We start from the raw sequence: 12,918 nt of genomic DNA, 5'->3' as shown, positions 1-12,918 counted from the left end.
TTTTTTTTTTTTTTTTTTTTTTTGGTTTCACTCCCGCTAGTTCTTGATTCTAGCTTTCTGAAAGCACCTCACAAATAAACTAGTTGCATTGCAATTTCTAATTTCAAACTTTGCTTTTAGAGAACCAAACCTGTCAGAGGCATATTTGATAAAATTTTTTGCTTAGAGAGATTCAAAACTAGCTTTTTCTGAGATAAAAGGACCATTTCTCCCCTGAGATACAGTTGTCACTATTATAAAACTTAGCATAAACAAATACACCAAATGTCCCTCTATGCAATGTAACATCCACAAATGATATACTAAAGGTTTTAAGGTGACATCATTAATTACAGTATATGAATGATCCTCAGGACTAAGTGGGATTTAGTGTTAGGTAGCTGTAAAAAGTTCCCCAAATCAAATAGTATTGAGACAAGCACAGATCTTATGATTAAAACCTGGGGCATCCTGATCATAGCTAGAAGGTTTAGTATTATGGAGCCATTAGAAACCACCAAGCAGTTGTATGGAGTTTATTAGAAGAATAATTTACTTGAAACCTTATATTTACAGATGAAAGAGACAGGGCATAATGATTATTGATTTTACTTTCTTCAAAGGTTTTGCTGTGGTTGTCCTTGTTAGTCACATTCTCTTCCTAAGTGTGAGTAAAATAGAGACTGGAGGAGGGATGGGGAATTGAGCCATCTCTGCAGAGAACACGAGCCATGCTTTTCCATGAGCCAAATTAAATGTTTTGAGGAAGAAAATATTTTAAGTAGCAAAAGCAGTTAGCAACAAAGGTAATATCAAGTATGCATTCATAGAATAAAAATCTTACCCAAATTTTTCGTTAACACTTGAATATCTTACATCGAACGTATGCATTTTCAAGTTTTCTTGTAAAGAATAATATTGTCCATCCAAATTATAATTCTCCAAATTTAGTGTAATATTTTTGTTAGCTGACTTTTTGCTAAATTATAAGCTGGTTTAATGACAGGGAAATATCCACTAGAAACTGAACATTAAGGATTATCTCTGAGACTATCGGATGGACTCCAAATTTCCTCCTGGGGCAATTTTAACTCATTATCTCCTCTCATCTTCAAAGACTTCTGAGCTATATAAATATCTACTTCAAGGGTCAGGATTTTACTATATACAGTGATCCATTCTGTAGTCATCAGAAACTTAAAATATAATGAAATTTATACTGAAATTACAAAGATAACCTAACGGGTTCAGCTTAAGAATGAATGAATGCACTGATGTTTGACAATCATCAAAATTTCTTAAATCACACTTTATCTTATTTTCCACAAAAGTAAAACATAAGCTGAATAATACCTGTAATTTAGTTTATAAATCCTCGAAGAAATATTCATAAGTTTCTGAGCCATTAACAATTAATCAGATTCCATTAATGTAATGGAAGGACTGACATGAAATCTTGCATTTCAGGAAGTTTTATACATTTTTCTTTTTTAACATTGCAAATTATATTATTTCTAAAATCAGATTCAGTGAGTGATAACTGAAAATAATTCATGCTTGGATCTAAAGGAGGGATTACATATATTCTTATTTAAGCAAAAATAGCATATATTTATATTCTATAAATCTTCCTAATATTTGAGTACATACTTATTTATATGCCAACAGAAGTGAAGGCCGAAAAATTCAGCTGTCCAAAATATCCACGAGTAACTTGTTCAGATAAGCCATGTAAAATACACTTTTACATTCAGGACAAAAGATATCCAAGTTTCTCATTACCTCCCCTGAATCCTCCATCCTACAACAGCGCAGGGAGAAGGACTGCCTTCAGATGAATGACATCTAGGCCAGAGGATGTTCGCAATTTTAATTTATCACATAAAGCCCTCCTTTGCATACCTCACATGAGCACCAGTCAAATCAAAATCAGCAAGTCAGTGCTGAAACGCCAGCAAGCCACCAGATGGCAGCAATGCTTTTATGAATAATGCAGCATTCTGTGGAGTCCCTCTAAGATTTCCTATGTTAATAATAGAGCAATCCTTAGTTTAGCAGAAGTACAAATTTGTTCAAAATGAAGACAGCCATTTTTTTTCATATCACCAGGTTTTTTTGTGGAGTCTATTTATTTTATAGATTTGGGCCCATGAAAATATTTACTTCTATGTGCATTAAACATTAAGTTGCTGCTCAATTTCGCCTTGATACTAAGGTAGAAAATTCCCGTGGCTTTAAACACATATTTCCTATTGTAGTGGACCAATAACATCTGCAGTTGTACATGTTCCTGTGTAACTGTCAAAGGAGAAGTGTTTCACATAATTTTCTGCTGCCCTTCTCAGAGCCTCCTGCTCATCATGTGTTTTAATAAACTCCCTTCCCATGAATTGATTTTTAAAATTAATTTTATTGGTACATTAAGGCTGGAGGAACAGCCCTTACACCCTGAGTAATGACAGCTAATGATCCTACCTGGACTCCTCATCCCTCAGAGCACCATTTCTAGGACAAGTCCTGTACCATCTTTTAAGTGGTCTCCAGTAGGACTGAATACCAATTGCTCAGAGCAGAAACTAAACATGAGCTTAATAATGATTAGTTTTCCTCCCTTAACATTCCTTTTTTATGTGTGTGTATTTGAATCTTGGTTCAAATACAATTTTTCAAATTAATTTTATTGGTACATTTAATGTATACTATATAATGACATTCATCATTGGAAATTTGCAGCTTTACATAATCCATCTTGGTTCTTATTTTTTTCCCATTTCCTTGCCCTCCCTTCAAACCCTCCACCTCTCACTATCTACAAAGACTTTGTTTCCATTTTTTCTTTTTCTCATGTTAATTCCATTCCCTTCTTTCTTTTCCCTCATCCCTCACACTTCCCCTTCCCCTTTGTACCTTTTCTTCCTATTTCACAAATTGATTTTAAATCCGACACAGATCTCAAGTATCAGAAGTTTATCTTTATTTGAAAATGAAGCATTGCTTAAATTCAGCATCAAAACAAAACTAGCAAGGGTTATCTAAGTTACTTTATACCAAATCCTCAATGTCAGTATTTCCTTCCCTTTTTGGAGCTGTTTCTATAATTTGTTAAAGTTGCCACCAAAAGGTTTTGGTTTGCACGGGTTCACCTAGGAACTGAGTCTGTTAGAATCCCTACCAATGATGGAAGTAAAATCTTGGGTAAAATGATGAAGCTGAGATCTAGAATCTAAAAAGTCATTACTAAAATGAAATACATCTAAACCCTCCTTATTACGGTCCCTTCCTTGATCAAGTCAACCCATAACAATCAGTTACTTAAAAAGAAATCTAAGGGCTTCCTTCCTGATTCCTCTGTAACATCAGCCATATGATTTCATTGTCTCACTTAGACATCTCTCAATGCCCTGTTTTGTCAAGATAAAAGAACAGCCTCCCCCTCCTTTTCAAATACCAAGAATCCTTAACTGGCCTGCAATGTTTTATAACCCTCCCTTTGAGTATTTATTTTCCACTAAATTTTTAGTAACATGTTTCACTCATATATTGAAAAACTCTGCAAAGATTCCACAAGTGGCCTCTACAGTTTTGTGTGAGGGCTGAAATTTTCCTTTCATCCTAAACTTAGTATTTTTTCCCTGCATTCTTATTGAGCTTTTGTATATGAACGCTTGCCTTGTTATTATCTTACACTGCTTTAAACATTGCTCTGCGGTTTCAGATTTGTTCACCACTACACAGATTTTTTGCCTGCTCAGTGGCTTGTGGCATATAAACAGTATGTGTGTGTGTGTGTGTGTGTGTGTGTGTGTGTGTGTGTGTGTGTATTTTGCTTTTTCTCTTGCATTCAGATGCAGCCTCATTACCTATGTTTTTAAAAACTGAATGGCATCGGCTATTTATCTGCCAGTGATCCTGCACTATCTAAAAGCACTTAGTTTTATTTCACTCTGTTTCACCCTTATGGACAAGTTTTAAAATGTGATACCATTTACTGGCTCCATCTATTATGTGCCAGCTTTAGAGTTTAAACCATTGCCTTTTCTGTATAGGCCTGTTTTCTATTTAAAAAATCATAATTAGCATGAAGCAAACATGACAGCTTTCTTTTACAAATATATAATAAAAATTTCAAAACAGATTTGAAATAAGTGATTCCTTAATTTGAATGGTATCATGGCCAAATCAACACAATATTTTCTTTCTTTTCCGGAAGATGAGAATCACAAATGGAAAAGCTATAACCCTTCATGTTTCTGCTTGCACCTCGTGAAATCCCCCAGTGACAGTGGTTTCTTCTGCTCAGTTTGGTGGACATAATCTGAAGTTCCAAGCTACAGCCCTACGAGGCTAAGTAGCTTCCCACTGGCTATGCGGACATGGAGGAACTGCATGGCTAGCCACGGAGCTCACAGAAGGCAGAGTGACCATTAGACTTGCTCCACCAACACATCAAGAAATAGAGTGTGTTCCATCAGAAGAGGGGATTCACAGCACGAGGTCAGGAAACGAAGAGCCAGATGTTGCAGATAGCTGGTGTCAGGCGAAAATTCAAATTCTTAATGCACGACTCTTATCTTTAAGCACATGTAACCAGGTATTCCAGAAGGTGACATGAGGTAATCTAGATTTACTAGGCCACAGGCTTCCACTCTTCTACTAAAATGTTAGAAGCAGAAGAAGCCAAGTTGACATAGCTTTTTTCATTTTAACATTTCGATCTATTTCATGTCATTTTGGAAACATTAAATCTAGGTTCATTTCATTAATTTGGGACTAATGTGTATTAATAGGGCTATAATAATCTTTGCTGTTACTCACATTCATTCTCCTTTGATGTTAGTTCAAAGCTAAATAAATGCAGTAAGGCAGCATTATAGTGGCCAGTGGAATAATGAAGCTGTACAGATAAATCCATGTTCTCCAGAGTCTAAGGCTTAGACCCGTGAGCTGCACAGAATCACCCAGGCAGCATAAACTTGGTATTTTCTTTTCTATCTTAATTTTTGAGCTGTAGTTTACATCAAAATATTTATTATTTATGACATATTAAATCTGCAGACAAAAAGATAGTGGTTTCCAAGTTCTATGATTTAAACAAATAGGTATGTGGAGTGTGCTTGCCACCTACCTCCATTTTTTGTTTGTTTCTCATTTCCTTAGAGATATAACATGTTTGTAGGTAACACCTAGATATTTGCAATCAACTTTATTCCTTGCCCACAGATTTTTTTTCTCAGGCATTGTTAGACACTTTTGACACTCATATTCCTAAAGAAGAACTCTAGCATAAAGTTGTGCCTATCCTTCATGAAAAATTCTTCTGCATAATCCCACCCACAAAAGTGAAGCTAAGCACTATCCTAATATTACAGAAGGGAAGCAGAAAGTGTAACCATAGTCTCCCTTTCATTGGGGCATAGCTGCTGCATTTGCTTCATAGTTACCTTTTACAAGTTGCCATTCATAACTTAGAAAAAAATTTCAGGTCAATTTTTTGAAGTATTCACTTGGATATGTCCTTAATTGGTATACGTATGGATTAGTTATTATATAAGTAGTGGTGCTTATTTAAAGTAATAAAAATATTAACATTGTCTGAGTAACATTTGAGGATATACTTTGCTATTTAGCAAATCAAAAGATTTTTACACGATAAATTAAATCTCAGTATATTGATTAGGTTCAGAAAATGTTAGAAAGGAAAACTGTTCAGAAACTCTGAGTTGCATTTTATAGAAAACTATCTCTTGAGTTTCGATTCTTCTAAAATCCATGCCTGGATTTTCCCTTACGTGTTGTGAGACGAAATGGTTAGTCAATGAATGATTAGACCTTTTTTTTTTATATTAAGATCACTCTGCAGTTGCTTTCAAATACACCAAAGGATTGTTTAAGTTTAACGTTAATACAAATGGGACACAGATCAGGAAAAGCCTATTATTTCTTATTTCTTATTTTCAATTGTAAGTTGGAGAAGGGATCCCACCTTGGTTCTACATAAAGAACCATACAACTGAGAGAGCCCAAACCACAGCACAGGTCCCCAGACTCATGGGCTCTCTCCACTTTACCTTCTGAATGATACATGAATATCTAATAGGTAGATACAATGATTGAGGACAAGCTGTAAGCAAAAATAACTGTATTAGACACGAATGCTTCTCTTATTCTGCTTTATTTTTATTGCAATGCCTTTTAAGATACTGAGAGTAATTCTCTAAAGTGAAACCAGATTTACTTGAAATCTAATGCACATATGAATGTGAAGAATCATCCTCTTGCATTTAGACTAACTATGCACATTGAAAAATGAAAGAGAAAATTGATAAAAGCTCTGATTTATTTTAAACCACCACTTTCACCATGAGGAAATAGATAAAAGCAAAAATACCAGTAGTTTTCCTTTTGGTTTAAAATGGCATTTTCCAAGATGCTATTAAATTATCCTCACATTAATAAATTTAAGTAGTACTTAAACATTTTAAGCTAAGTTATATTCAGATCAAGAAGAGCAATCAAATTATTTTTAATGCAATATGTATCCAGGGAAAATATTACTCGAATATGTTTAATATACATTGTAGCCAGCAGACTTCAGCCACAGTAAGAAAAGAAATAGAAGTAATGATGGACTTATTCCAAGGGTTACTGTACTTATAGGAAACCGTCTCTGTGTCTTCTGAGATATATTTTATATTAAGAATCTTAAATCCTGGAAATTTGGTCATGATATTTGTTGAAGCTATAATTTGGTGGTGAGGGTGGCAAACAGACTTTCAACTTCTTGAATCATTTAATTTTTTTCTACCTTTTTAATCCTCAGTTCACAATTTCCTCAGCAGCCATAATTCTTTGATTGGTAGAATTATTCTGTTTAAAGCATGAACACAGTGTATGTTCATAGGTAAAATTTTTAAAATATATAAATCAGAAAAAAGTGAGGTTTTAGTTACCATCTACCTCTGAAGAAAGCTAAGGTTTTATAGTACAAATGATTCAATTATTTTAAATGAATAATTAGCTACTGTCTTACATCTTACAATAGAAAAGATCAAGAAAACATACTAAAGATTTTTATTCTTTATCCCTATCCCTTTATCCATATCAGAAATTGTGGCACACAAGGCCTGTATTGTGGACAAAATTTCTCATGACAGCATTTTTTTTTTTTTTTTAACTGAGCAGAATTCTAGCCTTAGCAGTTACAATTCCATTACCTGAAGAGTGTCTGGTCTTCTGGTTTGGTAGGTATAGGACAATTGGTACATGACAGAATTAAAAATATTTAAGTGTTAAAACAACTGCACAAAATTAATTACAGTGCTTCAGGACTCTAATATATCTAATAAGAGGGCAGCCCTTATTAAGGGGCACCCCTATGAAGCTTGGGGAAGGTTTTAGGGGTGCATCATTTGTCTATTTGATGGCTCTGTCACGAGCCCCCTTTCCCTAGACTTTGAAAATGTTTAACTCAGAAAGCTATACTTTTCAAGAAGGAAGGGAACTTAAGTGAAATATTTTCTTCAAATTTGAAACAAGAAAATATTAAAAGCTGAATTTCTACATTATTTTAAGTTATTTTGTAGCCATGTTCTCGGTTGAACTTCCTGTGGAAAAGCTTTATAAATGCATAATGTACCCAGCAAGGAAAGAGAAGGTGACAGCACTGCTTGTGTTATAGATGCTGCCTGACAATACTGCCAGCCTTTAACATGGTTTTATTTAGTTATTACAACCATCTCTCTGTAAATGACATTTAGGATTATTTAAGATTATGTTGTAATCCTTTTAATCCTTAGTGCTTTAAATTTCAGGCTAAACACCAAAGAGCAAACTAGCACTTAGCAGGAATGTTTAAAACATGTAATTTGAACATAATTCTTTTTATTCACTCCTTCCCTGATGAAGACCTAGGGTTGCTCTTAAGTTAACTAAAGAAACTTATGCCACAGTTCATTACAAATCACTTGGTCACTAAATGTTTTCTCAAGCTACATCAAACTTGTGATAGCCTTTGATAATTATGCTCTCTGCAGAATTTAACAATAGTTAGCAGCAACGGACATTTACTAATTTAACTTTTAGACTGCACCACGTGCTTTAATTATGAAGTATCTTTCTGGTTTTGTATATGTATGTAAATACTCATTCTATTTCCCAAGTCAAGCAACTAGATATGTGTGTGTGTGTGTGTGTATATATATATACATACATTTTAATGCACATTATGACATACCTATACATACTTTATTATAGAAATTAATAATATTTTTTAAAAATATTACTTGTTGTTTAGTACTAGCAATTAGGCCAAGGTCTAGAGTTTTTAAATACTAAAAGTTAATGCCACTATGATGTTTCCATTTACCAGTCAAATGAGATTGAATTCACACCAAAAGTTTGGCTACATTTTTGCCCAAGAAGGGAACTTTGCTTCTAATACAAAGAGACAATGAACAAACAAATGTCCAAACAGCATATCCAAACAAATGAGGCAAGTGACTTTTTTCCCTTCTTTTTTTGTGTCATAGTTTGTGCTTATTGCAGTCACTCACAATTTTTTGTTTGTTTCCCTATTCATTTTAAATATGACTTCTCTGCAGACAGTGTAATTACATGGCATATAAATGCTAATCCAGCAAGATTTTAAAAACAGATTTGAAATTTTAGATTATTTCTAATTTTGGTCTTCTCTGATTTTTCTCAACCTAAAAATCTAAATAGTCATTTGCTATCTGAAATCTACAATTCATAGGCTGAAATTGAACACCAAGCTTAATTCAAACTTGGAATTCTAAAGCTATTTCTGAAGTAGCACATCAGCTGAAGCTGTGATGGTCTTTTTCGGGCAGGAAGAAACACTTCATTATTCTGTAGGTAATGAAAGCCTTACGCACACGCTCAGATACCTAACAATGCCTTAATATGATGTTTTTGAGATATAATCATGTTTATTCTGATCATTTGAGAGTTAGACCAGCTAATGTATCTAATCAAATATTGATGCAAGTCATCTAGATTTAGCTCTCTGGCAAATCCTTCCCAATGCTTTTTTGTTAACAGAACTGTAAAAGCTGTTTATATTGTTCCTCTAAAAAAGGCATAGCTCAGAACATGTGTCTGTGGATATATATTACCGAATTTTACCTAAACGTATGTACCTAGATGTTGAGAAGAGTTCAGCTTAACAAAAAAGAAGTCATACGAAAAGAATGAAGCAGAAAATTAGACTTGAATCTTTCTTATTTTTTAAAAGTTCCAAGGAAGACCAATAAACAAAAGAATTAAAGAATGTATGTAAGAATGATACCATGAATTATTCAGTTGCATAACAAAGAAAAGTAACTGGCAAGATTTTGCACTCCAAAATATTACCCCTCAAAATGAGAATAATTTTTAATATCTTTAAAAGTACTTACATTCAGAAACATGAAAAATAGGCAGAAAATTAAAAGAGGAGATGTTGGTAATATTCAGAAAAGAATATGATGCTAGCCGTAATATAGGCAATTTAAATGTATACATACATATATATATATCATACTCATAATTATACATAAATATTTCAAAAACCTGTTTGCTATGTATATATTATTTAAATGTATACGTAGTCATATATATATATGACTATATACATATATATATACTCTGTGTATATTGTATATACTTGACTTTCAACCTTATTTGTGACCTAGATGAATTTTCATATGGTTCCCAGAAGAAACTACAAATGAATAGGCTATCTTCAAAAATTTCTATTGTCTAAGAATTATGTCCATAAATTTGAATTTAATGTTGTCCTTTTATGTCTTAAATTATTATGATGCAAACTCACAATACATATAATGCTAGAACATTTAGCTTATCTGATTACTTAGGTTGTCATAGAGACTATAAATATAATCTCTAAATTTTATTGTTTATGAATAAATGAGAAAAAGAGCAAGAAAATGGAGAAAAGGATGTATTACTGAACTATAGCCAGTCATTTTAAAACAAAATTTATTTCTCCTAATTTAGTCCCTAAAACTATATTCTGATTACTCCAGCGTTGGACCATTGATTTCTAAATGTGTTCAGTGGTTTGTTGGCCTGTCTTTCCCCCTCCCTCCCTCCCTCCTTCCTTCTTTTCTTCTTTTTTTAAATTTTATTTTAAAATGGGAAATAAAGATTACATATATCTTCTCAATTTCTTTCTTGGTTAAAAAAATTTTAAGTAGACTAAAACTTCAACCAGAAACATTTTATTTTAGAATATTTAAAATGTTTTAATCTGGATGGACTCAAATTACTTGGATATACCCAAATTAGCACCTGGGAAAATAACCCACAGTGGAAAGTAGATCTTTTCCCTCCAGTGAGAGTAGGTAGGGAACGTCAGCAACCTATTCCACTATAAGATTCAATATATTAATTGCAACATAGCATGTAAGAACAGAAGAATTGACTTTATTGAAGGGCACAAAGGCTCTGAAAAAGTATTTAATGTAAGAAGTTCTAATAATCTGGCTCCCTTGGCTAACCGACGACATTAATTATAAATAAATCTATCTATATATATATGTTTATAATTCTTATTTAAATTACTACATGTTTGCAGTACATAGTAATTATATTCATCATGGGGAGTTGCTACATATGCATAATAATACAAACCTATATAATTATTGATTAATTTGGAAATCTGATGACAGATAAATTTCATCTAAAAATATATTCATCTCTACACTCTAAAATTATTAATCGCCATTAGAAATCATGCCAAATTATCTGATTTTGTTAATATCATGTGAGAAATGTTAAATTTTATAATTTTTCTCTCTTAAGGATTTCATCTAGTGCATTGCAATAAATATGGTTATTTATTCATCAGGATTTTTTTCTCAAAATTTAAAGCACTGACCATAAAATGATTTGATTTTTTATAGCTGTTCAGTTTTCTCTTTCCTCTTTACTCATACTGGTAAATATAATTAATAACTAAAAATTAGGAAGGGTAATGTTTGAAAGTAACTTATAATTAATGAGTGTTAACTTGTGTATGTTTGAAAATTATAAATTAAATCTATTTAAATAAAGTGTCCTAGGTTAGAACTCCAAACAGCTCACAGATACACTGCAACATTTAATGTCTTGTATAAAACTTATTAAGATGCAACATATATTTTGTGTTTAGATACCAACAAGTCACCATGGAAAAACAACAAAACAAACCAAAGATTCAACAAGGAAGAGGAGTCAGACTTTCATAATGACCTTCAGACAACTAGTTCATGCACATGAAAACATCACAAGAAGGTAGTCTATTTTGATTACCCAAGAGAGCTCAGATTTAGAGGGAAAAGGAATAAATTGAATATATATCTATATATAACATTCTTACCTGAAAGACATTCTTTCTGCTTGATTTTTCCTTGGTCCATTCAATATGTGCTCCACACAAATCTACACTTTCTGGTTTGTGCCCAGTTTTCTGTAAACAAAAAAAGAAATATGAACAAAAAGCACACATCATTGAAGATGCATGTCAGAGTTTATTGAGTTAGAACCTATACATATTTATGATAAAATGCCTATCTCTTTTTTTTTCTTCCAAAGGAAACCTAATTTGTAAGGCTTTTTATTTGGAAATTCATAATTTTAATGCTCTAAAGTTAGAAGTCTATTTTAAAAAGTATTTCATTAATTTTAGATATGAAAAAATATTTAAAATGTTGATATTTTGAGACAAAGCTAATTAGTAATCCTAGGATATAGACTATTTTTACATGTGTTTTTCCTTAATGTAAAATTTTGGTATTCAGTGAATATTGTATACTAAAGGCATCTTAAGTCATGCAAGTATTAGACCCAATAGCTAGAGAAATGTAATTAATAAATAGTAATATAATGGAAAAATTGTTACACATATCTAGTTACCTTTGAGACTTTAGCATACTTAGAATTTGTCTGTCATCTTAAAAAAATGAGCAGGTAGATTATTTAATCTCAAAGTCTCCTCCAAATCTGTATTTCATAGGTTAACAAATTCATTAAGTAATAAGTATCAACTATATGCCTTTTAGAAACTTTCCATTCAGACTTTGAGGACCTGAGCTGAGAGTGTAGTAGTAATAGTTTTGAATAAGCCAGAAATCTCTTTTCAAAAGTAATTTATGACGTTTTTAGTTTTCAGCAACTCAATAATTGAAAAAAAAAATTTTGAAAATATAATATTCAAGCCAAATATAAATTCATCTGGCACAATATTTGTGGATAACATGCATTTCTTTTCTTATTTAACAGGAGTCTCACATGAGATCCATGAAGGTAAGCTGTTTCTTAAAAATACTTCAGTAGAGGAAGATTTTTACCAGTTTACTCATGCAATGCTATCGCCGTGATCATTCCTCTCAAAGATATCAGAGGAAAATAATCATGTTCATTTTCATGTGATTTGTGATGAAAAATTACTAAAAATAGCTACTTTTATATAGTAAATTATAGGATATTCAGAATCAACAAAAATAATCATTCAGACTATATAACAGAGCTTGTCTTTCCTATCTGATGCAGTCAGGAGGAAAAGGTAGAAATGTTTTATATAAGAAGCACTTTGTATACACTAAATATTTCCCTGAGTGCTTCAAAACTGTGGATTCATTTAATTTTTTAATAGTAAAAGGTAATTCTTCTCATTATCACCATATTATAGGTGAGAAATCATCCCAGAATACTTCTTATATGGTTGAACCTTCCCAGGTAATTAGGCACAAAGGGAAGTGAACAAATTTAAATGTAAGCAGGGTCACTCAAAGTTTATTACTAACCAGTAGACAGTCCCTGAAAATTGAGTACATAGTCTAATCATACTCATGCTAAAGACGATTTGGTTTCTCCTTTCTCTGCACTCCAGGGCAGATACATTGATGCTTTTGTCCTCTGCTCTATTTGATCTTGCCT

General features: G+C 32.5%; 1 protein-coding gene across 1 annotated transcript in view; it reads right to left on the bottom strand.

The window, feature by feature from the left end:
* Positions 1 to 12,918, bottom strand: part of Arhgap15 (Rho GTPase activating protein 15) — a 594,167-nt gene that overhangs the window by 477,974 nt on the left and 103,275 nt on the right. Inside the window, exon 6 of the mRNA XM_010620947.3 lies at positions 11,360 to 11,449. Coding sequence (XP_010619249.2) covers positions 11,360 to 11,449 — 90 coding nt within the window. The remainder of the gene's footprint in view (positions 1 to 11,359; positions 11,450 to 12,918) is intronic.

This window comes from Fukomys damarensis, unplaced genomic scaffold, assembly GCF_012274545.1.
Source record: "Fukomys damarensis isolate Sample0158 unplaced genomic scaffold, DMR_v1.0_HiC HiC_scaffold_29, whole genome shotgun sequence".
Lineage (NCBI taxonomy): Eukaryota > Metazoa > Chordata > Mammalia > Rodentia > Bathyergidae > Fukomys > Fukomys damarensis.
This window is presented reverse-complemented; position numbering and strand designations above follow the sequence as displayed.